The sequence below is a fragment of the Ranitomeya variabilis genome, chromosome 2 (assembly GCF_051348905.1).
Source record: "Ranitomeya variabilis isolate aRanVar5 chromosome 2, aRanVar5.hap1, whole genome shotgun sequence".
In the NCBI taxonomy this organism is placed as follows: Eukaryota; Metazoa; Chordata; class Amphibia; order Anura; family Dendrobatidae; genus Ranitomeya; species Ranitomeya variabilis.
In genome coordinates, this window is record NC_135233.1 from 619,107,793 (window position 1) to 619,133,265 (window position 25,473).

The window sequence follows — 25,473 nt, forward strand, 5'->3', positions numbered from 1 at the left end:
AGCTCAGCAGACAGTATCACACAGGATAGGATTAGATACACAGCTCAGCAGACAGTATCACACAAGATAGGATTAGATACATGGCTCAGCAGACAGTATCACACAGGAGAGGATTAGATACAGCTCAGCAGACAGTATCACACAGGATAGGATTAGATACACGACTCAGGAGACAGTATCACACAGGAGAGGATTAGATACAGCTCAGCAGACAGTATCACACAGGAGAGGATTAGATACACTGCTCAGCAGACAGTATCACACAGGATAGGATTAGATACACAGCTCAGCAGACAGTATCACACAAGATAGGATTAGATACATGGCTCAGCAGACAGTATCACACAGGAGAGGATTAGATACAGCTCAGCAGACAGTATCACACAGGATAGGATTAGATACACGACTCAGCAGACAGTATCACACAGGAGAGGATTAGATACAGCTCAGCAGACAGTATCACACAGGATAGGATTAGATACACGACTCAGGAGACAGTATCACACAGGAGAGGATTAGATACAGCTCAGCAGACAGTATCACACAGGATAGGATTAGATACATGGCTCAGCAGACAGTATCACACAGGAGAGGATTAGATACACTGCTCAGCCGACAGTATCACACAGGAGAGGATTAGATACACAGCTCAGCAGTCAGTATCACACAGGATAGGATTAGATACATGGCTCAGCAGACAGTATCACACAGGAGAGGATTAGATACAGCTCAGCAGACAGTATCACACAGGATAGGATTAGATACACGACTCAGGAGACAGTATCACACAGGAGAGGATTAGATACAGCTCAGCAGACAGTATCACACAGGATAGGATTAGATACATGGCTCAGCAGACAGTATCACACAGGATAGGATTAGATACACGGCTCAGCAGTCAGTATCACACAGGAGAGGATTAGATACACTGCTCAGCCGACAGTATCACACAGGAGAGGATTAGATACACAGCTCAGCAGACAGTATCACAATTTATACGATTAGATACACATGACAGCCTCTTGCGGGCTCTCACATCCCACCACTATGGCTGCCGGTGTTGGGGGGTTGCCTGCCATCTCACGTATCGTTCTGTGGCCGCACCGCCTGCTCTTATATCAGCGCTGAGTGTAACAATGGCCGCGTTACATATTATACATGTACAGATGAGGATACTGGCGGATAGGAGACATCTGACACCTCACTGACAGACACTATTCGGTGGGGTGACAGCTGCCACACACAAGATGGAGGTCGGACGCTCTCTGTGTGATCGCCCCCATGAGGCGGAGAGCTGCAGCCAATCAGCCCCGTCCTTCCTGAATCCTTAAATAGGACATCACAACACAGAGCGACCCCTCCCCAAGGCCGGACCCTCCGAAAACAATTCCAAGAAAATGGTGAATTGTTCAAAGAAACAAGAACTAAAAAGAGAATTCCAAAGTGACACAAAGTAACAACATTGCAGCACAATACAATGTAACATGCGGTAACACTCTGCCACATGTCTTCACACAACACAGGAGAATGTGACACAATGTGAGACAACGTGACAATCCACCATGACACAGCGGGAGAGAATGGGACGCGGCAGTGACACAACGTGACGACATGTTACATAACACAAGACAGCGGCAAACACGAGACCAGAACACGACACAATGTAGCGACGTGAGAACACGACACACGACAGCAGCAATCATGGAGACCGGACGATCGTGCGCGCTCACCCAGGGCCGGTATTAGGCAAAAGTTTACAGTGGGGCCCCAAATGCTCACATATTGCTCCATCACACAGACATTTACCTTGTATTTACACGCGCTGAGTTCAGGCCAATAAACGAGAGTGATCAACAATAGTGAAGTCGTTCGACGCTCGTTTCTGACCTCTTTACACCGGCCGAGGAACAATGATGGGGACAGAATGATCACTAATAGATCAATATGTCTCCATACAGTATCGTGTTCTCAGCAGCACATCGGCAGCCTACACCGGGCGATGTGCTGTCGAGAAGAAGGATTTCAGTTCGGCATGAACAATATAAACACTCAATAAATAAGGCAGCATTTTGCTTGTTTAGTATAATACACCCCATAGTCCTCCAGATAGTATAATGCACTCCCCGTAGTCCTCAATAGAGTATAATGCATCCCCCTTAAGAATATAATGCAGCCCCCCTCAGAGTATAATGCAGACCCCCTCAAATTATAATGTAGCCTCTTCATAGAGTATAATGCAGCCCCCTCATAATGTATAATGCAGTCCCCTCATACAGTATAATGCAGTCCCCTCATACAGTATAATGCAGCCTTTTCAGAGTATAATGCAGCCCCCTCATGGAATATAATGCAGCCCCCTCATACAGTATAATGCAGCCCCCTCATAATGTATAATGCAGCCTTTTCATAGAGTATAATACAGCCCCCTCATAATGTATAAATCAGACCCCCTTAGAGTAAAATGCAGCCCCCCTCATACAGTGTAATGCAGACTTTTCATAGAATATAATGCAGCCCCCTCATGAAGTATAATGCAGCCCCCCTCGTAGAGAAAACAGAAAAGGAAAAAAAAAAATGACCAACAAGTCCAAAAGGAAATACAGTAATATAGAATATTTTATTAATAAAAATAAATCAGAAGAGTAATAATGGGAGCAGAAGAATCAATGGACAAAAAGATTGTTGAATAAAAAGAAGGCCGCACATCCACATAAGAATAAATGGCCATGAACGGTACACACAGAAATATGAAGAAATATGAACAGGCCCAAGAGACTGCAATCCACTATGTAACAAATGATGATTGAACGACAATAAAAATATTACAAATATTGTGAAGAAAAGTTTTTAAAATATTACACAAAAAATAATAATGTAAACAGTAGTCCAGCACTGGGAGGCGCCTGTTGTGACGGCTGGGTGCTGATGGTCTGCTGAAGCCCCCACGGCTGCCATGGTCGTCCTCCATAGTCCGGCCGGCTCTGTCGCCAAATGTTGTAACACTGCAGAGTATAGTACGAGCGCTAAAGGACTAAGAAATAAAAGCATGTCGAAAGTATTAAAAAAACATAAAGAACTTTAAATCAGACTCCCCCTCCCCCCATTTAAAAATAAAACCCATTCACCTGTCTGGTGTCGCTGCATCCGGAAGAGTCCGGAATAAAGAATATAAAATGATACAAATCAGACGATAAATAACAAAGGGAAAGAAAAGAAACACAAAAACGCCAGAATCACAAAATGAGAAACGCGCCAGAAACGAAACCTCGCACGGCGCCGGGGACAGAAGGGTAAAAACGTGACGGGTCTCAGAACGGCCACACTAAGGCTATAACACAAAAAGTGTATCCTCTCCGTAATCACAGCGACCGCGAGGATCTCAGTACCGGGTCACGTAGCGATTGTGGGATGTTCTCTCACTGCACCAGGAAGAGGAGGAAAAAGGTAAATATGGTCATCAAATGGTTAAGAGTCCAGGCTCCCAGCCTCTCCTGTGTCAGGTCCTGCCTCCTGCAGCCTCCTGTGCCCCCTGTACTCCGCAGCCTCCTGTGCCCCCTGTGCTCCGCAGCCTCCTGTGCCCCCTGTACTCCGTAGCCTCCTGTGCCCCCTGTACTCCGCAGCCTCCTGTGCCCCCTGTACTCTGCAGCCTCCTGTGCCCCCTGTACTCTGCAGCCTCCTGTGCCCCCTGTACTCTGCAGCCTCCTGTGCCCCCTGTACTCTGCAGCCTCCTGTGCCCCCTGTACTCCGCAGCCTCCTGTGTCCCTGTACTCCGTAGGCTCCTGTGCCCCCTGTACTCTGCAGCCTCCTGTGCCCCCTGTACTCCGCAGCCTCCTGTGCCCCTGTACTCTGCAGCCTCCTGTGCCCCTGTACTCTGCAACCTCCTGTGCCTCCTGTGCCCTCTGTACTCCGCAGCCTCCTGTGCCCCCTGTACTCCGCAGCCTCCTGTGCCCCCTGTACTCCGCAGCCTCCTGTGCCCCCTGTACTCCGCAGCCTCCTGTGCCCCCTGTACTCTGCAGCATCCTGTGCCCCCTGTATTCTGCGGCCTCCTGTGCCCCTGTACTCTGCAGCCTCCTGTGCCCCCTGTACTCTGCAGCCTCCTGTGCCTCTTGTACTCCACAGCCTCCTGTACCCCCTGTACTCTGCAGCCTCCTCCAGTGCTCCGCAGCCTCTTCCTCCTTCAGTGCTCTGCAGCCTCCTCCTCCAGTGCTCCGCAGCCTCCTCTTCCTCCAGTGCTCCACAGCCTCCTGTGCCCCCTGTACTCTGCAGCCTCCTGTGCCCCCTGTACTCTGCAGCCTTCTGTGCCCCCTGTACTCCGCAGCCTCCTGTGCCCCTGTACTCTGCAGCCTTCTCCTCCTCCAGTGCTCCGCAGCCTCTTCCTCCTTCAGTGCTCTGCAGCCTCCTCCTCCAGTGCTCTGCAGCCTCCTGTGCCCCTGTACTCTGCAGCCTTCTCCTCCTCCAGTGCTCCGCAGCCTCCTCCTCCTCCAGTGCTCCGCTGCCTCGTCCTCCTCCAGTGCTCCGCAGCCTTCTCCTCCTCCAGTGCTCCGCAGCCTCCTGTGCCCCCTGTACTCTGCAGCCTTCTCCTCCTCCAGTGCTCCGCAGCCTCTTCCTCCTTCAGTGCTCTGCAGCCTCCTCCTCCTCCAGTGCTCGGCAGCCTCCTGTGCCCCCTGTACTCTGCAGCCTCCTGTACTCTGCAGCCTCCTCCTCCTCCAGTGCTCTGCAGCCTCCTGTGCCCCCTGGACTCCGCATCCTCCTCCAGTGCTCCACAGCCTCCTGTGCCGCCTGGACTCCGCAGCCTCCTGTGCCCCCTGGACTCCGCAGCCTCCAGTGCCCCTTGGACTCCGCAGCCTCCTCCTCCTCCAGTGTTCCGCAGCCTCCTCCTCCAGTGCTTCGCAGCCTCCTCCTCCTCCAGAGCTCCGCAGCCTCCTCCTCCTCCAGAGCTCCGCAGCCTCCTCCTCCTCTAGTACTCCACAGCCTCTTCCTCCTCCAGTGCTCCGCAGCCTCTTCCTCCTCCAGTGCTCCACAGCCTCGTCCTCCTCCAGTGCTCCGCAGCCTCCTCTTCCTCCAGTGCTCTGCAGCCTCGTCCTCCTCCAGTGCTCTGCAGCCTCGTCCTCCTCCAATGCTCCACAGCCTCGTCCTCCTCAGTGCTCCACAGCCTCGTCCTCCTCCAGTGCTCCTCAGCCTCGTCCTCCTCCAGTGCTCTGCAGCCTCGTCCTCCTCCAGTGCTCCGCAGCCTCGTCCTCCTCCAGTGCTCCGCAGCCTCGTCCTCCTCCAGTGCTCCGCAGCCTCGTCCTCCTCCAGTGCTCCACAGCCTCGTCCTCCTCCAGTGCTCCACAGCCTCGTCCTCCTCCAGTGCTCCGCAGCCTCCTCTTCCTCCAGTGCTCCGCAGCCTCGTCCTCCTCCAGTGCTCCGCAGCCTCGTCCTCCTCCAGTGCTCCGCAGCCTCCTCTTCCTCCAGTGCTCCGCAGCCTCGTCCTCCTCCAGTGCTCCGCAGCCTCGTCCTCCTCCAGTGCTCCGCAGCCTCGTCCTCCTCCAGTGCTCCACAGCCTCGTCCTCCTCCAGTGCTCCGCAGCCTCCTCTTCCTCCAGTGCTCTGCAGCCTCGTCCTCCTCCAGTGCTCTGCAGCCTCGTCCTCCTCCAGTGCTCTGCAGCCTCGTCCTCCTCCAGTGCTCCGCAGCCTCGTCCTCCTCCAGTGCTCCACAGCCTCGTCCTCCTCCAGTGCTCCGCAGCCTCCTCTTCCTCCAGTGCTCTGCAGCCTCGTCCTCCTCCAGTGCTCTGCAGCCTCGTCCTCCTCCAATGCTCCACAGCCTCGTCCTCCTCAGTGCTCCACAGCCTCGTCCTCCTCCAGTGCTCCGCAGCCTCCTCTTCCTCCAGTGCTCTGCAGCCTCGTCCTCCTCCAGTGCTCTGCAGCCTCGTCCTCCTCCAGTGCTCTGCAGCCTCGTCCTCCTCCAATGCTCCACAGCCTCGTCCTCCTCAGTGCTCCACAGCCTCGTCCTCCTCCAGTGCTCCGCAGCCTCCTCTTCCTCCAGCCTCCTCTCCAAATACTCACAGTCAGCGCCTCGTTAGCGCAGTAGGTAGCGCGTCAGTCTCATAATCTGAAGGTCGTGAGTTCGATCCTCACACGGGGCATGATGAATGTTTTAGTCTGTATTTTATTACGTTTTGCTTCCGTCTTCTCTTCGGTCTCCGCCGCCGCCGCTCCGGCTGTGACTGACGGACACCGGAGAGGAGGAAGCGGCCGCACTCACAGTGGGCGTGTCCTGGAATAGGGGTCTGAAACAGATGAGGGCGTCCCTGACATGGAGTGGGCGTGTCCAAATGTGTGGTGGGCAAGTCTACTTCCAGAGTGGGCGTGCCCCGTCAATAAGTGGGCGTATCTCAGTGTGCAGTAGACGTGTCCAGACAAGCAGTGGGCGTGTTTACGTATGGTGTGGGCGTGTTTACATTTGGTGTGGGCGTGTCCAGGCCTGGAGTGGGCGGCCCGGCTGTCAGAGCTCCCGGGGATGGCGGTGTGTGCCCGCTTCTGCGGGGTCGTACACTCCGGGGGACGTCGGCAGAGGCAGCAGCCGGGAGAAGGAGGCAGCGAGACGGAGCCGGAGGACGGCGGGGAGGCGGCGGAGGTGCTGCGGGTGGAGGTGCAGCCGGCTCCCCGGGGACCCCGCACTCTGCTGCAGCTGCCTCCGGAGATCTTGGTGGAGATCTTCTCTTGCCTGCCCGGCACCGAGCTGCCGCCGCTCGCCCTGGTGTGCCGCAAGTTCCGCCAGATCCTCAGCACCGACACCATCTGGAGAAGACGCTGCAGGCAGGGTGAGGCCCGGGCACCGGGAGGGGCGGGGACCCGGGGAGGGCGGAGCCACCGAGGGGGCGGGACAGCAGGAAGTCATTACACCGGGACCCGGGGAGAGGGAGATTACCCCGGGATCCGCGCATCGGGGAGAGGGAGATTACCCCGGGATCTGCGCACCGGGGAGAGGGACATTACCCCGGGATCCGCGCATCGGGGAGAGGGAGAGGGAAATTACCCCGGGATCCGCGCACCGGTAAGACGGAGATTACCCCGGGATCCGCGCACCGGGGAGAGGGACATTACCCCGGGATCCGCGCATCGGGGAGAGGGAGATTACCCCGGGATCCGCGCATCGGGGAGAGGGAGAGGGACATTACCCCGGGATCCGCGCACCGGTAAGACGGAGATTACCCCGGGATCCGCGCACCGGGGAGAGGGACATTACCCCGGGATCCGCGCATCGGGGAGAGGGAGATTACCCCGGGATCCGCGCATCGGGGAGAGGGAGATTACCCCGGGATCCGCGCACCGGGGAGAGGGACATTACCCCGGGATCCGCGCATCGGGGAGAGGGAGAGGGACATTACCCCGGGATCCGCGCACCGGTAAGACGGAGATTACCCCGGGATCCGCGCACCGGGGAGAGGGACATTACCCCGGGATCCGCGCATCGGGGAGAGGGAGATTACCCCGGGATCCGCGCATCGGGGAGAGGGAGATTACCCCGGGATCCGCGCACCGGGGAGAGGGACATTACCCCGGGATCCGCGCATCGGGGAGAGGGAGAGGGACATTACCCCGGGATCCGCGCACCGGTAAGACGGAGATTACCCCGGGATCCGCGCACCGGGGAGAGGGACATTACCCCGGGATCCGCGCATCGGGGAGAGGGAGATTACCCCGGGATCCGCGCATCGGGGAGAGGGAGATTACCCCGGGATCTGCGCACCGGGGAGAGGGACATTACCCCGGGATCCGCGCATCGGGGAGAGGGAGAGGGAAATTACCCCGGGATCCGCGCACCGGTAAGACGGAGATTACCCCGGGATCCGCGCACCGGGGAGAGGGACATTACCCCGGGATCCGCGCATCGGGGAGAGGGAGAGGGACATTACCCCGGGATCCGCGCACCGGTAAGACGGAGATTACCCCGGGATCCGCGCACCGGGGAGAGGGAGATTACCCCGGGATCCGCGCATCGGGGAGAGGAAGATTACCCCGGGATCCGTGCATCGGGGAGTGGGAGATTACCCCGGGATCCATGCACCGGGGAGACGGAGATTACCCCGGGATACGTCCACCAGGGAGAGGGAGATTACCCCGGGATCCGCGCATCGGGGAGAGGAAGATTACCCCGGGATCCGCGCACCAGGGAGAGGGAGATTACCCCGGGATCCGTGCAGCGGGTAGAGGGAGATTACCCCGGGATCCGCGCAGCGGGGAGAGGGAGATTACACCGGGATCCGTGCACCGGGGAGAGGCAGATTACCCTGGGATCCATGCATCGGGGAGAGGGAGATTACATCGGGATCCGTGCATTGGGGAGAGGGAGATTACCATGAGATCCGTGCATCGGGGAGAGGGAGATTACACCGGGATCCGTGCACCGGGGAGAGGGAGATTACCCCGGGATCCATGCATCGGGGAGAGGGAGATTACATCGGGATCCGTGCATCGGTGAGAGGGAGATTACCATGAGATCCGTGCATCGGGGAGAGGGAGATTGCACCGGGGAGAGGGAGATTACCCTGGGATCCGTGCATCGGGGAGAGGGAGATTACCCTGGGATCCGTGCATCGGGGAGAGGGAGATTACCCTGGGAGAGGGAGATTACACAGGATCCGTGCACTGGGGAGAGGGAGATTACCCTGGGATCCGTGCACCAGAGAGAGGGAGATTACACCGGGATCCGTGCATCAGGGAGAGGGAGATTACCCCGGTATCCGTCCACCGGGGAGAGGGAGATTACCCTTGGATCCGTGCATCGGGGAGAGGGAGATTACCCCGGCATCCGTGCACCGGGGAGAGGGAGATTACCATGGGATCCGTGCATTGGGGAGAGGGAGATTACTCTGGGTGAGGGAGATTACACCGGGATCCGTGCACTAGGGAGAGGGAGATTACCCTGGGGTCCGTGCATTGGGGAGTGGGAGATTACCCCGGGATCCATGCACCGGGGAGACGGAGATTACCCCGGGATACGTCCACCAGGGAGAGGGAGATTACCCCGGGATCCGCGCATCGGGGAGAGGAAGATTACCCCGGGATCCGCGCACCTGGGAGAGGGAGATTACCCCGGGATCCGTGCAGCGGGTAGAGGGAGATTACCCCGGGATCCGCGCAGCGGGGAGAGGGAGATTACACCGGGATCCGTGCACCGGGGAGAGGCAGATTACCCTGGGATCCGTGCACCGGGGAGACACAGATCGTGCACCAGGGAGAGGGAGATTACCCTGGGATCCGTGCATCGGGGAGAGGGAGATTACACGGGATCCGTGCACTGGGGAGAGGGAAATTACCCTGGGATCCGTGCACCAGAGAGAGGGAGATTACACCGGGATCCGTGCATCGGGGAGAGGGAGATTACCCCAGGATCCGTGCATCAGGGAGAGGGAGATTACCCCAGGATCCGTCCACCGGGGAGAGGGAGATTACCCTTGGATCCGTGCATCGGGGAGAGGGAGATTACCCCGGGATCTGTGCATCGGGGAGAGGGAGATTACCGTGTGATCCGTGCACCGGGGAGACGGAGATTACCCCGGGATACGTCCACTGGGGAGAGGGAGATTACCCTTGGATCCGTGCATCGGGGAGAGGGAGATTACCCCGGGATATGTGCACCGGGGAGAGGGAGATTACCCCGGGATCCATGCATCGGGGAGAGGGAGATTACCCTGGGATCCGTGCACCGGGGAGAGGGAGATTACCCCGGGATCCGCGCAGCGGGGAGAGGGGGATTACACCGGGATCCGTGCACCGGGGAGAGGCAGATTACCCTGGGATCCGCGCAGCGGGGAGAGGGAGATTACACCGGGATCCGTGCACCGGGGAGAGGCAGATTACCCTGGGATCCGTGCATCGGGGAGAGGGAGATTACACGGGATCCGTGCACTGGGGAGAGGGAAATTACCCTGGGATCCGTGCACCAGAGAGAGGGAGATTACACCGGGATCCGTGCATCGGGGAGAGGGAGATTACCCCAGGATCCGTGCATCAGGGAGAGGGAGATTACCCCAGGATCCGTCCACCGGGGAGAGGGAGATTACCCTTGGATCCGTGCATCGGGGAGAGGGAGATTACCCCGGGATCTGTGCATCGGGGAGAGGGAGATTACCGTGTGATCCGTGCACCGGGGAGACGGAGATTACCCCGGGATACGTCCACTGGGGAGAGGGAGATTACCCTTGGATCTGTGCATCGGGGAGAGGGAGATTACCGTGTGATCCGTGCACCGGGGAGACGGAGATTACCCCGGGATACGTCCACTGGGGAGAGGGAGATTACCCTTGGATCCGTGCATCGGGGAGAGGGAGATTACCCCGGGATATGTGCACCGGGGAGAGGGAGATTACCCCGGGATCCATGCATCGGGGAGAGGGAGATTACCCTGGGATCCGTGCACCGGGGAGAGGGAGATTACATCGGGATCCGTGCATCGGGGAGAGGGAGATTACCATGAGATCCGTGCATCGGGGAGAGGGAGATTACACCGGGATCCGTGCACCGGGGAGAGGGAGATTACCCTGGGATCCGTGCATCGGGGAGAGGGAGATTACCCTGGGATCCGTGCATCGGGGAGAGGGAGATTACCCTGGGATCCGTGCATCGGGGAGAGGGAGATTACCCTGGGAGAGGGAGATTACACAGGATCCGTGCACTGGGGAGAGGGAGATTACCCTGGGATCCGTGCACCAGAGAGAGGGAGATTACACCGGGATCCGTGCATCAGGGAGAGGGAGATTACCCCGGTATCCGTCCACCGGGGAGAGGGAGATTACCCTTGGATCCGTGCATCGGGGAGAGGGAGATTACCCCGGCATCCGTGCACCGGGGAGAGGGAGATTACCATGGGATCCGTGCATTGGGGAGAGGGAGATTACTCTGGGAGAGGGAGATTACACCGGGATCCGTGCACTGGGGAGAGGGAGATTACCCTGGGGTCCGTGCATTGGGGAGAGGGAGATTACCCTGGGATCCGTGCACCAGAGAGAGGGAGATTACACCGGGATCCGTGCATCAGGGAGAGGGAGATTACCCCGGTATCCGTCCACCGGGGAGAGGGAGATTACCCTTGGATCCGTGCATCGGGGAGAGGGAGATTACCCCGGGATCTGTGCATCGGGGAGAGGGAGATTACCGTGTGATCCGTGCACCGGGGAGACGGAGATTACCCCGGGATACGTCCACTGGGGAGAGGGAGATTACCCTTGGATCTGTGCATCGGGGAGAGGGAGATTACCGTGTGATCCGTGCACCGGGGAGACGGAGATTACCCCGGGATACGTCCACTGGGGAGAGGGAGATTACCCTTGGATCCGTGCATCGGGGAGAGGGAGATTACCCCGGGATATGTGCACCGGGGAGAGGGAGATTACCCCGGGATCCATGCATCGGGGAGAGGGAGATTACCCTGGGATCCGTGCACCGGGGAGAGGGAGATTACATCGGGATCCGTGCATCGGGGAGAGGGAGATTACCATGAGATCCGTGCATCGGGGAGAGGGAGATTACACCGGGATCCGTGCACCGGGGAGAGGGAGATTACACCGGGATCCGTGCATCAGGGAGAGGGAGATTACCCCGGTATCCGTCCACCGGGGAGAGGGAGATTACCCTTGGATCCGTGCATCGGGGAGAGGGAGATTACCCCGGCATCCGTGCACCGGGGAGAGGGAGATTACCATGGGATCCGTGCATTGGGGAGAGGGAGATTACTCTGGGAGAGGGAGATTACACCGGGATCCGTGCACTGGGGAGAGGGAGATTACCCTGGGGTCCGTGCATTGGGGAGAGGGAGATTACCCTGGGATCCGTGCACCGGGGAGAGGGAGATTACCCTGGGATCCGTGCATCGGGGAGAGGGAGATTACCCTGGGAGAGGGAGATTACATGGGATCCGTGCACTGGGGAGAGGGAGATTACCCTGGGATCCGTGCACCAGGGAGAGGGAGATTACATCAGGATCCGTGCATCGGGGAGAGGCAGATTACCCTGGGATCCGTGCACCGGGGAGAGGGAGATTACACCGGGATCCGTGCACCGGGGAGAAGGAGATACCACTGGGATCCCTGCATCGGGGAGAGGGAGATTACACCGGGATCTGTGCATCGGGGAGAGGAAGATTACCCCGGGATCCGTGCACCGGGGAGAGGGAGATTACACTGGGTTCCGTGCACCGGGGAGAGGGAGATTCCACTGGGATCTGTGGACCGGGGAGAAGGAGATTCCACCGGGATCCGGGGAGAGGGAGATTATCCAGGGAGAGGGAGATTACCCCGGGATCCGTGCGTCGGGAAAAAGGAGATTACCCCGGGATCCCTGCATCGGGGAAAAGGAGATTACCCCGGGATCCGTGCACCGTAGAGAGGGAGATTACCCCCAGATATCCGTGCATCGGGAAGAGGGAGATTACACCGGGATCTGTGCATCGGGGAGAGGGAGATTACCCCGGGATCCGTCCACCGGGGAGAGGGAGATTACCCTTGGATCCGTGCATCGGGGAGAGGGAGATTACCATGGGATCCGTGCATCTGGGAGAGGGAGATTACTCTGGGAGAGGGAGATTACACCGGGATCCGTGCACTGGGGAGAGGGAGATTACCCTGGGATCCGTGCATCGGGGAGAGGGAGATTACCCTGGGTGAAGGAGATTACACGGGATCCGTGCACTGGGGAGAGGGAGATTACACCGGGATCCGTGCATCGGGGAGAGGCAGATTACCCTGGGATCCGGGGAGAGGGAGATTACACCGGGATCCTTGCACCGAGGAGAAGGAGATTCCACTGGGATCCGTGCATCGGGGAAAGGGAGATTACACCGGGATCCGTGCACCGGGGAGAGGGAGATTACACCGGGATCTGTGGACCGGGGAGAAGGAGATTCCACCGGGATCCGGGGAGACGGAGATTATCCAGGGAGAGGGAGATTACCCCAGGATCCCTGCATCGGGGAAATGGAGATTACCCCGGGATCCGTGCACCGTAGAGAGGGAGATTACCCCCAGATATCCGTGCATCGGGAAGAGGGAGATTACACCGGGATCTGTGCATCGGTGAGAATGAGATTCAACCGGGATCTGGGGAGAGGAAGATTACACCGGGATCTGTGCATCAGGGAGAATGATATTCAACCGGGATCAGGGGAGAGGGAGATTACCACGGGATCCAGGGAGAGGGAGATTACCCTGGGACCAGTGCATCGGGAAGAGGGAGATTACCCCGGGATCCCTGCATTGGGAAGAGGGAGATTACCCCGGGATCCCTGCATCGGGGAAAAGGAGATTACCCCGGGATCCCTGCATTGGGAAGAGGGAGATTACCCCGGGATCCCTGCATCGGGGAAAAGGAGATAACCCCTGGGATCCCTGCATCGGGGAAAAGGAGATTACCCCGGGATCCGTGCATCAGGGAAAAGGAGATTATCTGGATCTTTTTGAAAGTTTCCTTAAATCTCCTGGTTTGTGATTTATAGACTTTCAGACCCAAATCCGGTGCCTGATGCGTCAGCACAGAATGACGGCTCAGACCGAGTGCTGCCTCTCGGGTCTTCATGGCCGGTAATCAGTCAGATCCGGCTTCTCATGTGCTTGTTTGATCTGATTGACAGTCAGAGATAGGTGGGGAGCTGTCTTTAAATGATTGGCCGCACCTTGCTGCACCTAGCGCCTGTACTTAATCTGTACAATCAGTCTGTATTGACACTGTCCCTTTAACATGTGTGAGTTCAACTGATAACACTGCAGGAGAGGGGCCCCTGTACTTGTGCCTGCCGATGGGGACATGCGAAATCATGTGACAGCGCAGAGGTTATAATCCACACACAACAGTCACCATGCACATACATTACTGATCCTACGTTAGCTCCTGTATTATACTCCAGAGCTGCAATCACTATTCTGCCGGTGCAGTCACTGTGTACATACATTACTGATCCTGAGTTACCTCCTGTATTATACTCCAGAGCTGCACTCACTATTCTGCTTATGCAGTCACTGTGTACATACATTACATTACTGATCCTGAGTTACCTCCTGTATTATACTCCAGAGCTGCACTCACTATTCTGCTGGTGCAGTCACTGTGTACATACATTACATTACTGATCCTGAGTTATATCCTGTATTATATCCCAGAGCGGCACTCACTATTCTGCTGGTGCAGTCGCTGTGTACATACTTTACATTACTGATCCTGGGTTACATCCTGTATTATACTCCAGAGCTGCACTCACTATTCTGCTGGTGCAGTCACTGTGTACATACATTACTGATCCTGAGTTACATCCTGTATTATACCCCAGAGCTGCACTCACTATTCTGCTGGTGCAGTCACTGTGTACACACATTACATTACTGATCCTGATTTACTTCCTGTATTATACCCCAGAGCTGCACTCACTATTCTTATGGTGCAGTCACTGTGTACATACATTACATTACTGATTCTGAGTTACATCCTGTATTATACTCCAGAGCTGCACTCACTATTCTGCTGGTGCAGTCACTGTGTACATACATTACAATACTGATTCTGAGTTACATCTTGTATTATACCCCAGAGCTGCACTCACTATTCTGCTGGTGCAGTCACTGTGTACATACATTACATTACTGATTCTGAGTTACATCCTGTATTATACTCCAGAGCTGCACTCACTATTCTGCTGGTGCAGTCACTGTGTACATACATTACATTACTGATTCTGAGTTACATCCTGTATTATACTCCAGAGCTGCACTCACTATTCTGCTGGTGCAGTCACTGTGTACATACATTACAATACTGATTCTGAGTTACATCCTGTATTATACCCCAGAGCTGCACTCACTATTCTGCTGGTGCAGTCACTGTGTACATACATTACATTACTGATCCTGAGTTACATCCTGTATTCTACTCCAGAGCTGCACTCACTATTCTGCTGGTGCAGTCACTGTGTACATACATTACATTACTGATCCTGAGTTACATCCTATATTATACTCCAGAGCTGCACTCACTATTCTGCTGGTGCAGTCACTGTGTACATACATTACATTACTGATTCTGAGTTACCTCCTGTATTATACCCCAGAGCTGCACTCACTATTCTGCTGGTGCAGTCACTGTGTACATACATTACATTACTGATTCTGAGTTACCTCCTGTATTATATCTCAGAGCTGCACTCACTATTCTGCTGGTGCAGTCACTGTGTACATACATTACATTACTGATCCTCAGTTACACCCGGAGCAGCGCTCACATGATTACCTTTCCTCGGCTCCTGCGTTGTCGTTGGCGCACATGTCACTTTCATAGCTGCCGTTCTCCTAAGTCCCCATGAATAATTGGGGATTAGCGCTGGATCTCGGGGGGCTGCGTTTCGCTGCCAGCTCTGGGGCACTTCTGACTGATCCTTCCATGGATATGACATCGGTATAATCCCATGCTATAAATACTCTGTGCTGGGGTTGATGTCTCCATATAACTCTGGGGGTCTTCATCCTTCTGTGTCTCTTACCCCAGTGTCGCTCTGGTTCCCGCTTGTGTCATTCCTCTGCTGTCTTTTGCATTTTTTTCCCTCCAGTCACCTCCAGAGCTGCATTCATATTTCTAGCTCCCGGAGAGCAGAGCACTGTGGGAGTGCAGAGGATGGGCTGGTTGTGACTGCAGCTTTGGATGTGACTAGAGACGCCTCTCCATCGCTTGTTACTGATCACGTTCTTTCTCTCCCCAGAATACGGCGTCCACGAAAACTTACGGAAACTGGAAGTCACCGGCGTCTCCTGCCAAGAAGTTTACGTGAAACGTGAGTGTCCGCCCCGCTGTGCAAACACCCGCTGAGCCCCCGGGGACCCCGCAGGCTACAAGTCATTGATAGTTTTATCAGACGCCCCCCCCCCTCCCCACCTGCAGGATTAGGAATAAGGGGGGCACGATATGAAGAATGTGACTAGGGGGTTTCTTTTTGGGTGCAGTGCCCCTTTAAGGCCTCAGTGATACATTGTAGCAAGTTTTTCAGTATTTGTGGCACAATCCCCCTGGTTCTTTCCTCCTATAGTGAGGGGTGCTCGGGGTGTGTAGACTTTCACCTCCGGCCCCCCTAACCTGCTGTGTCTTACTGTGTCAGGTATTAATCCGAGGGTGAAATCCGGGCGTTTTATGAGAATCCTCCCCGACTATGAGCACATGAACTACCAGGATGTGTATACCTGCCGTAGGTATCTGCATGGGGGGCCGCTTCTTACACGTCTGCAGTGTGCTGTGACCCCCAGCGACTAAGGCTGCATGCCGGGGGGCTTCACGGAGGGTCCTGCCAGAATGCATGACAACCTGACCTAGAGGGGTCCTCCGCCATCAGACTCTGGGACCCCCGCAGTGCAGAACAGTCATGTACGTCGGCCCGTCATGGTGGAGCGCCCCTGTAGGTGACCTCGGGGGCCGTGTCTTTGCTTTTCCGCCTTTATATGTCACTTCTGACCCCTTAGAATCGTTTCCTCACTACCTCCGCTTGCTGTGAGCTGGGGGTTTGTTACAATGCATCTAGTGTTGTCCTGTCTGGATACAATTGTGACAGATCTCCAGCTGTGAGCGGGACAGGGCCGGAGGATATTGTAGGGTGGGAAGACAGCAAGGGGTGATCCCATCAGATTTGTGGGCCCCCCATCAGACCCCTGTGTAGCCCATCAGTCTCCGTCCCGATGGGGGTCCCTGTATTAGGACCCCACGATACGTGAAGCATGTCCTAGAGGCCTACCGTCGCTTTATATGTAGCAGCGCCCCTTTAATAAAGTTCTGGATTCTAGAGATAGATTGTAACAATCACATTGTTGGCGTCAGAGCGATAGTGGGGGCCGGATGTCGCCCCCGTCACCTCTCTTACTGTCTGTATATGCACTTTTGGGTGGAGAGCCCCCTTGTATCCCACCCTCCGCACTGTATCCTGCCTGTGATTGGCCCCGCGAGGCGCTACGTGCCCCCATATTAATAGGGATCCGCTCTTTTCTGTCCGATGTCGCACTTTCTGCATTGCCGTCATTTCTGTCACTCGGGGGCAAAGATTTTACAATCGTCCATTTTTTATTATTTGGAGGCGATGACATCCGAGACCTGGAAGTGATAAAGGGACAGTAACATAAGGAGCTTTATATGGAGGAGGTGCATGACAAATGTCTTAGGCATCAGCCTCTTATAACGCTCCAGTACTGATATAACCTCCAGACATTACACCGTATGTGACTGATATCAGCCCCTCTTATAACGCTCCAGTACTGATATAACCCCCAGAGATTACACCGTATGTGACTGATATCAGCCCCTCTTATAACGCTCCAGTACTGATATAACCTCCAGACATTACACCGTATGTGACTGATATCAGCCTCTTATAACGCTCCAGTACTGATATAACCTCCAGACATTACACCGTATGTGACTGATATCAGCCCCTCTTATAACGCTCCAGTACTGATATAACCCCCAGACATTACACCGTATGTGACTGATATCAGCCCCTCTTATAACGCTTCAGTACTGATATAACCTCCAGACATTACACCATATGTGACTGATATCAGCCCCTCTTATAACGCTCCAGTACTGATATAACCCCCAGACATTACACCATATGTGACCGATATCAGCCCCTCTTATAACGCTCCAGTACTGATATAACCCCCAGACATTACACCGTATGTGACTGATATCAGCCCCTCTTATAACGCTCCAGTACTGATATAACCCCCAGACATTACACCATATGTGACTGATATCAGCCCCTCTTATAACGCTCCAGTACTGCTATAACCCCAGACATTACACCGTATGTGACTGATATCAGCCCCTCTTATAACGCTCCAGTACTGATATAACCTCCAGACATTACACCGTATGTGACTGATATCAGCCCCTCTTATAACGCTCCAGTACTGATATAACCCCCAGACATTACACCGTATGTGACTGATATCAGCCCCTCTTATAACGCTCCAGTACTGATATAACCTCCAGACATTACACCGTATGTGACTGATATCAGCCCCTCTTATAACGCTCCAGTACTGATATAACCCCCAGACATTACACCATATGTGACTGATATCAGCCCCTCTTATAACGCTCCAGTACTGATATAACCCCCAGACATTACACCGTATGTGACTGATATCAGCCCCTCTTATAACGCTCCAGTACTGATATAACCCCAGACATTACACCGTATGTGACTGATATCAGCCCCTCTTATAACGCTTCAGTACTGATATAACCTCCAGACATTACACCATATGTGACTGATATCAGCCCCTCTTATAACGCTCCAGTACTGATATAACCTCCAGACATTACACCGTATGTGACTGATATCAGCCCCTCTTATAACGCTCCAGTACTGATATAACCTCCAGACATTACACCGTATGTGACTGATATCAGCCCCTCTTATAACGCTCCAGTACTGATATAACCCCCAGACATTACACCGTATGTGACTGATATCAGCCCCTCTTATAACGCTCCAGTACTGATATAACCCCCAGACATTACACCGTATGTGACTGATATCAGCCCCTCTTATAACGCTCCAGTACTGATATAACCCCCGGACATTATTCCATATGTTATTGGAGCGTAATATCAGGACTGGAGTGATTTAACCCCTTGCTTGCTGTCGGTCACTCTGTGGATTTCGTGACGTCCGTCCTTCCTGCTCCCAGGATTTCCCTTCCTTGTTTATTACAATTCTTAGGACGGGTTATGGTAATTTTCCTCTGGGGGGCGCTGCTGTTCAGTAGAGCTGTTATTGTAGTACATGTTTTGTGCAGTGATCTATTATCACCATTGGGGGGCAGCACCCGCTTCACTATCCCACAAGCTCCGGCCTCCCCAGGTCTCTTAGTTTTTCACGTTATTTCTAGTTTGATGTTCCGTTTTTTCCTGTTCTTTTGTGGCCTGGGCTCGATATTCGCAGTAATTCTTCCTCTGCTTCCTGTCTCCCTGTGTAGTGCTGCACCAGTACCGGGACATCCTGGGTCTCTGGCAGCCCGACCTCGGCCCGTACGGAGGACTACTTAACGTGGTGGTGAGTCCTGGATCGTCACGTCTACTCCTCTAGTCACATCTAGAGCTGCATTCACAGTTCTGCCGCCTCCTAGGTACCAGAGAGCTGAGATGACGGTGACCCTTTTAGAGGTGGTTGGTGAGGGGACAGCTTTACCTGTTCTGGATCCAGAAGCATTTTGAATGCAGCTCTGGATGTGAGTGGAGAAGTAATAGAGGAACTGCAATTACTGTCTAAATCTACAGATGAGACCCCCATAGTGAGGATCGGCTCACGCTAGAGTTTTGTATTATCCTCCAGTCACATCCAGAGCTGCAGTCAAAAATCCAACTCTAGACGCGGCATTGGGCTGTGGGAAAAGGGAACGTGACACTCTGCCATTTCTGCATGCAGCTCTGGTTGTGACTGGAGAAGAAGTTGCATGGAGGCTCTGATGGCTGCCTGTGGCCCCCGGAGAGCGGCCCCCGAGTCCGTCCACATGTTGCGTCTCTTTGCTGCAGGTAGACGGCTTCTTCATCATCGGCTGGATGTATCTCCCCCCTCACGACCCGCACGTGGACGAGCCCATGAGGCTGAAGCCCGTGTTCCGGATCCACCTGATGGAGAAGAAGGCGGCCACAGTGGAGTGCATGTACGGGCCCAAGGGGCCCCACAGCGGGCAGATCCAGGTGAGCCGGCCATGACACTGCACACGGACACAGCACGTGGGGAAGTCGCACCCCCAGACATCAGCGCTGCAGTTCTTTCCTTCTCAGGTTAATGGGGGTCTCAGAGTTGGATTCCCCCTGCTCATATAGCGATGACACACCCCTTTAAGCGTTACAGATATCCCTTTAACTATGACGTGTTTTGTGTCGTCCTCACAGCTGGACAAGAAAAACGAATTCTGCACCAAATGTCTGCAGACGGACTACCACCGAATGTCCGGAGGGCGTCAGGAGGTAGGAGCCGCATCCAATGGTGCCACCGCCGCCATCACCGCCGCCACCGTGTCTTGTAATGAAGCACTCTGATCTGCATACAGGAATTCCGGACGTGGCTGCGAGACGACCTGGGCCGGACGCTGGACGACATCTTCCACGAGCACATGCAGGAGCTGATCCTCATGAAGTTCATCTACATCTGCCAGTATGAGTACGTGCAGGACGGGGGGCACAACCCTGGGGGAAATCAGGGGGCACAACTCCGGGGGTAGACAGCCACACTGCTCCTGCAGACCCCGGGGGAAAATGGCCACACTGCCACTGCAGACCTCGGGGGAAGACGGCCATACTGCTCCTGCAGACCCCGGGGGAAGATGGCCACACTGCTCCTGCAGACCCCGGGGGAAGACGGCCACACTGCCACTGCAGACCTTGGGGGAAGACGGCCACACTGCTCCTGCAGACCCCGGGGGAAGATGGCCACACTGCCACTGCAGACCCCGGGGGAAGATGGCCACACTGCTCCTGCAGACCCCGGGGGAAGATGGCCACACTGCCACTGCAGACCTCGGGGGAAGACGGCCATACTGCTCCTGCAGACCCCGGGGGAAGATGGCCACACTGCTCCTGCAGACCCCGGGGGAAGACGGCCACACTGCCACTGCAGACCTCGGGGGAAGACGGCCACACTGCTCCTGCAGACCCCGGGGGAAGATGGCCACACTGCCACTGCAGACCCCGGGGGAAGATGGCCACACTGCTCCTGCAGACCCCGGGGGAAGATGGCCACACTGCTCCTGCAGACCCGGGAGAAGATGGCCACACTGCCACTGCAGACCTCGGGGGAAGACGGCCACACTGCCACTGCAGACCTCGGGGGAAGACGGCCACACTGCCCCTGCAGACCTCGGGGGAAGATGGCCACACTGCCACTGCAGACCTCGGGGGAAGACGGCCACACTGCCACTGCAGACCTCAGGGGAAGACGGCCACACTGCCACTGCAGACCTCGGGGGAAGAAGGCCACACTGCCACTGGAGACCTCGGGGGAAGACGGCCACACTGCCACTGCAGACCTCGGGGGAAGACGGCCACACTGCCCCTGCAGACCTCGGGGGAAGATGGCCACACTGCCACTGCAGACCTCGGGGGAAGACGGCCACACTGCTCCTGTAGACCTCGGGGGAAGACGGCCACACTGCCCCTGCAGACCCCGGGGGAAGATGGCCACACTGCTCCTGCAGACCCCGGGGGAAGATGGCCACACTGCCACTGCAGACCTCGGGGGAAGACGGCCATACTGCTCCTGCAGACCCCGGGGGAAGATGGCCACACTGCTCCTGCAGACCCCGGGGGAAGACGGCCACACTGCCACTGCAGACCTCGGGGGAAGACGGCCACACTGCTCCTGCAGACCCCGGGGGAAGATGGCCACACTGCCACTGCAGACCCCGGGGGAAGATGGCCACACTGCTCCTGCAGACCCCGGGGGAAGATGGCCACACTGCTCCTGCAGACCCGGGAGAAGATGGCCACACTGCCACTGCAGACCTCGGGGGAAGACGGCCACACTGCCACTGCAGACCTCGGGGGAAGACGGCCACACTGCCCCTGCAGACCTCGGGGGAAGATGGCCACACTGCCACTGCAGACCTCGGGGGAAGACGGCCACACTGCCACTGCAGACCTCGGGGGAAGACGGCCACACTGCCACTGCAGACCTCGGGGGAAGAAGGCCACACTGCCACTGGAGACCTCGGGGGAAGACTGCCACACTGCCACTGCAGACCTCGGGGGAAGACGGCCACACTGCCCCTGCAGACCTCGGGGGAAGATGGCCACACTGCCACTGCAGACCTCGGGGGAAGACGGCCACACTGCTCCTGTAGACCTCGGGGGAAGACGGCCACACTGCCCCTGCAGACCCCGGGGGAAGATGACCACACAGCCCCCGCAGACCTCGGGGGGAAGAAGGCCACACAGCCCTCGCAGACCCTGGGGGAAGACGGCCACACAGCCCTCGCAGACCCTGGGGGAAGACGGCCACACAGCCCCCGCAGACATCGGGGGAAGACTGCCACAAAGCCCCCGCAGAACTTGGGGGAAGACGGCCACACAGCCCCCGCAGACCCCGGGGGAAGATGGCCACACAGCCCCCGCAGGAAGATGGCCACACTGCCCCTGCAGACCTCGGGGGGAAGATGGCCACACAGCCCCTGCAGACCCTGGGGGAAGACAGCCACACTGCCCCTGCAGACCTCGGGGGAAGATGGCCACAATAGCCCCTGCTGACCCCGTGGGAAGACTGCCACAGAGCCCCTGCAGACCTTGGGGGAAGACGGCCACACTGCCCCTGAAGACCCCAGGGAGCGTACAGTCACACAGCCCCTGCAGACCCTGAGGGCAGATGATCACACAGCCCCAGCAGACTCCAGGGAACGTACGGCCAATGCAGACCCCGAGGGGGAGATGGCCACACTGCTCTTGCAGACCTCGAGGTGGGGAGACGGCCACATGGCCCCACAGGCTCCTGGCTGAGATGGACCCCGAGGAGGACACAGCAGATGCAGACCCTGTGGGCTGGGATATGGCCACACATATGTACATCATATAACCGCTAATCTTTGTCTGCAGCAACTGCCTTACCTACCGGCGCATCTACCACCCCCCAAACCGACCCGACGACCTGCTGAGGCCCGGCTTCTTTAAGGGCACCTACGGGAGCCACGGCCTGGAGATCGTCATGCTCAGCTTCCATGGGACGCTTGCCAAAGCCACAAAAATCACAGTGAGTGTTTATGGGGAGTTGTGACTGCAGCTTTGGATAAGACTACAGTAGAAGGGGATATCATTGGTGTCTTTCTGTGCGCCATTATGGGGCCGTCTCTTCAGGGGGCTCCATGGAGTTTGGTAGGGGAGGAAGGGAAACGGACGTTGTGTCATTTCTTGGCTCTTGGTTGTAGGGAGACCCCAATGTTCCCGCCGGGCAGCCTACGCTTGAAATCGACCTCACACGGCCGGTGCGGCTCCCAGTCCTGGAACATTTACGGAATATTGAGGAGTTGTCGCGGCTCATCATGGACATCCATGAGCAAATCAACAGAGCGCAGCGTCTGGCGGGCAGCGAAGAGGAGGAGGCAGCGGCGGCGGGCGTCCAGGGAGAGGAGCCGATGCAAGAAGAGTCGCCTCCCCCGAAACCCAAGGACAGACAGGTGGACGTGCAGGGCGACGTGCAGCCCCCCGAGCAGCAGGCCTTCGCTCTGCCAGACGAAGTGTTGGCAAGGAATGAAGATTACCCCCGAAGCTGCAAGATGTGGTAAGGAGAGTGCAGGGGAGCAGGGGCTCGTCTTATATCGCCATGTTCAGCATCTCTGCTTGCTGAAATCCTCTACAGACCTAATCGTTCCAGCATGGAACTCCCAACTGATACATTGTAACAAACGATCAGAGTTCTGTGCAGCGACCGTGCAGACCTGATACAATTGTAAGAAAACTCCAGTTTTCCCGTCCACCTCTGGACGGAATCATTAATACTGTTTTCATTCACTGACAGCAAGCAGTAAAAAAAAAAAAAAGTACAGACCTAATAGAGCTGAGGGTCCGCTGCAGAGAATCCTCTGTGAGCTGCATCAGGTCGCAGCATCCATCGCTCTCCGATTGTCACAATGTATCAACAAACGATTATTTCACCTAGATGAAACTGTAACAAACTTCCAGCTGTAAGAAAACAAACAAACCTTGTGTTTGAGCAGGAAAGACAATGTTTAATAAGAATTATTGTATTTTTTTTTTCAGTTTCTTTGGGACGGGTCTGATAGCCGGCCATGGGTTCAGCAGCCCGGAGCGGACCCCCGGCCTCTTCATCCTCTTTGACGACGATCGCTTTGGCTTTATCTGGCTGGAGCTGCGGTCGTTCAGTTTGTACAGTCGGATGAGGGACAGATTTCAGAACTCGCAGCCGCCATCACTAGAGGCCTTCGACGAAATGCTGAAAGCTATGCAACTATGGACAACCTAGAGGGTCCGCGGCCCCCCATCCCGGGGACAAGGCGCATGTACGCTGTAACCCCTCGTGTACCGCGGGCCCTGCAACAGATCGCAAAGTTACCATAAGACAACTGTGAATTATGAAGTGATGATTTTAAGAAGGAAACCTTGTGTAATGTATATAATCCGCCTAACCTATGTAATAATGTATAAATACGGGGGGCGCCGGCCGTATCTGGGGACTATCAGGGCAGAGTAACCAGCCCTTATTTTTCTACACCTGTCTATAGCAGGAAAATGCAACTCTGCTTCCAAGACCTGGAGGAAAAAAAAACAGATTATGTGGACCGGATTGGAGAACACCTGTATACTTGTGTCCTGTATACCCTGCATTAGGGCTGCTACTTGTAATAACACTTAACACCACAAGATGGCACTGCAGCTATAACCACAGTCTGTGTTTCTGCCGCCACTGCAGTTGACGCCAACGAAAGCCGAAAATAGAGCTTTAATGTGTTCACGATGACGGGGCGAAAATAAAAGGCTTAATCTGCTGCTCTGCCAAAGCTTTATATTAAGGGGAGCGGCATTGTCTACGCAGCTTTCCTGCAAATAAGTGTCAGATTATCAGGATTTCTGGATTATTAGATACTAGAACAAAGCAATTTCACCGTATAGGTCCGTGAGCGAAGGAGCTCGCAATCTAATGAGCGGCAGCAGCGCAGAGGAGCAGGGAATTTGCTCGGCTGACTGTTCTATGTATCATGTCTGGCAGCCGGTTTCATTACACTTTTTTTTTTCCTCGTTGCGTTTTTAGTGTTTGGTTTCAGCTGATTGTACGAGATCATCTGCAAAACCGGAGCGTGCAACTGTGGGAGGCGTCAGATCTGTGCAGACGTCGCCCCGCAATCATATCTTATTTATGTTTTTTCTGTTTACAGAGTTAATAACGCTGCTGTCTCCTGAGACATTGTAACAAATGCCCCCCATTGTACAGGTTTTGATTTGATTGTAATTAAACTTGTGTGTTAGAAAATCTTCATAAATGAATTGTTAATGGCTCACAACCAAATATATCACCAAGGATCAGCGGTGACATCACTGAGAATGCCTCCTAGCCATCACTAGAGATCAGAGGTGACATCACTGAGAATGGCTCCTATCCATCACTAGAGATCAGCGGTGACATCACTGAGAATGCCTCCTATCCATCACCAAAGATCAGCGGTGACATCACTGAGAATGTCTCCTATCCATCACTAGACATCAGCGGTGACATCACTGAGAATGCCTCCTATCCATCACTAGAGGTCAGCGGTGACATCACTGAGAATGCCTCCTATCCATCACCAGAGATCAGAGGTGACATCACTGAGAATGTCTCCTATCCATCACTAGAGATCGGCAGTGACATCACTGAGAATGCCTCCTATACATCACTAGAGATCAGCGGTGACATCACTGAGAATGCCTCCTATCCATCACTAGAGATCAGCGGTGACATCACTGAGAATGCCTCCTA

The 25,473-nt window shown here is 55.5% G+C and overlaps 1 protein-coding gene and 1 non-coding gene across 5 annotated transcripts; both read left to right on the forward strand.

Annotated features, from left to right (window-relative positions):
- Positions 1–6,051: 6,051 nt before the first annotated feature.
- TRNAM-CAU (transfer RNA methionine (anticodon CAU)) lies at positions 6,052–6,124 on the forward strand. Its single transcript has one exon. It is a non-coding gene; the product is annotated as a tRNA-Met (tRNA).
- A 288-nt stretch (positions 6,125–6,412) lies between these two features.
- FBXO31 (F-box protein 31) lies at positions 6,413–24,997 on the forward strand. Of its 4 annotated transcripts, XM_077288833.1 has the most exons (10): positions 6,413–6,802; positions 15,721–15,792; positions 16,114–16,200; positions 18,986–19,062; positions 19,542–19,709; positions 19,908–19,982; positions 20,066–20,175; positions 22,599–22,752; positions 22,928–23,280; positions 23,760–24,997. In XM_077288833.1, the coding sequence occupies exons 1-10, from the start codon at positions 6,421–6,423 to the stop codon at positions 23,980–23,982; spliced, it is 1,701 nt and encodes a 566-aa protein (XP_077144948.1). In that variant the 5' UTR covers positions 6,413–6,420; the 3' UTR covers positions 23,983–24,997. The 4 variants fall into 4 exon arrangements, with proteins under 4 accessions (XP_077144948.1, XP_077144949.1, XP_077144951.1 ...); XM_077288834.1 differs by lacking the exon at positions 16,114–16,200 and having other exon boundaries at positions 6,415–6,802; XM_077288836.1 differs by lacking the exons at positions 6,413–6,802; positions 16,114–16,200 and adding an exon at positions 12,917–13,054 and having other exon boundaries at positions 19,546–19,709.
- The last annotated feature ends 476 nt before the right edge of the window (positions 24,998–25,473 follow it).

Coding starts and splice junctions, on each gene's coding strand:
- FBXO31 (XM_077288833.1), top strand. CDS start 6,421: ATGGTGTGGGCGTGTTTACATTTGGTGTGGGCGTGTCCAGGCCTGGAG. Junction 15,793..16,113: donor CCAAGAAGTTTACGTGAAAC/GTGAGTGTCCGC, acceptor TTACTGTGTCAG/GTATTAATCCGAGGGTGAAA. Junction 19,710..19,907: donor CCCACAGCGGGCAGATCCAG/GTGAGCCGGCCA, acceptor TCGTCCTCACAG/CTGGACAAGAAAAACGAATT.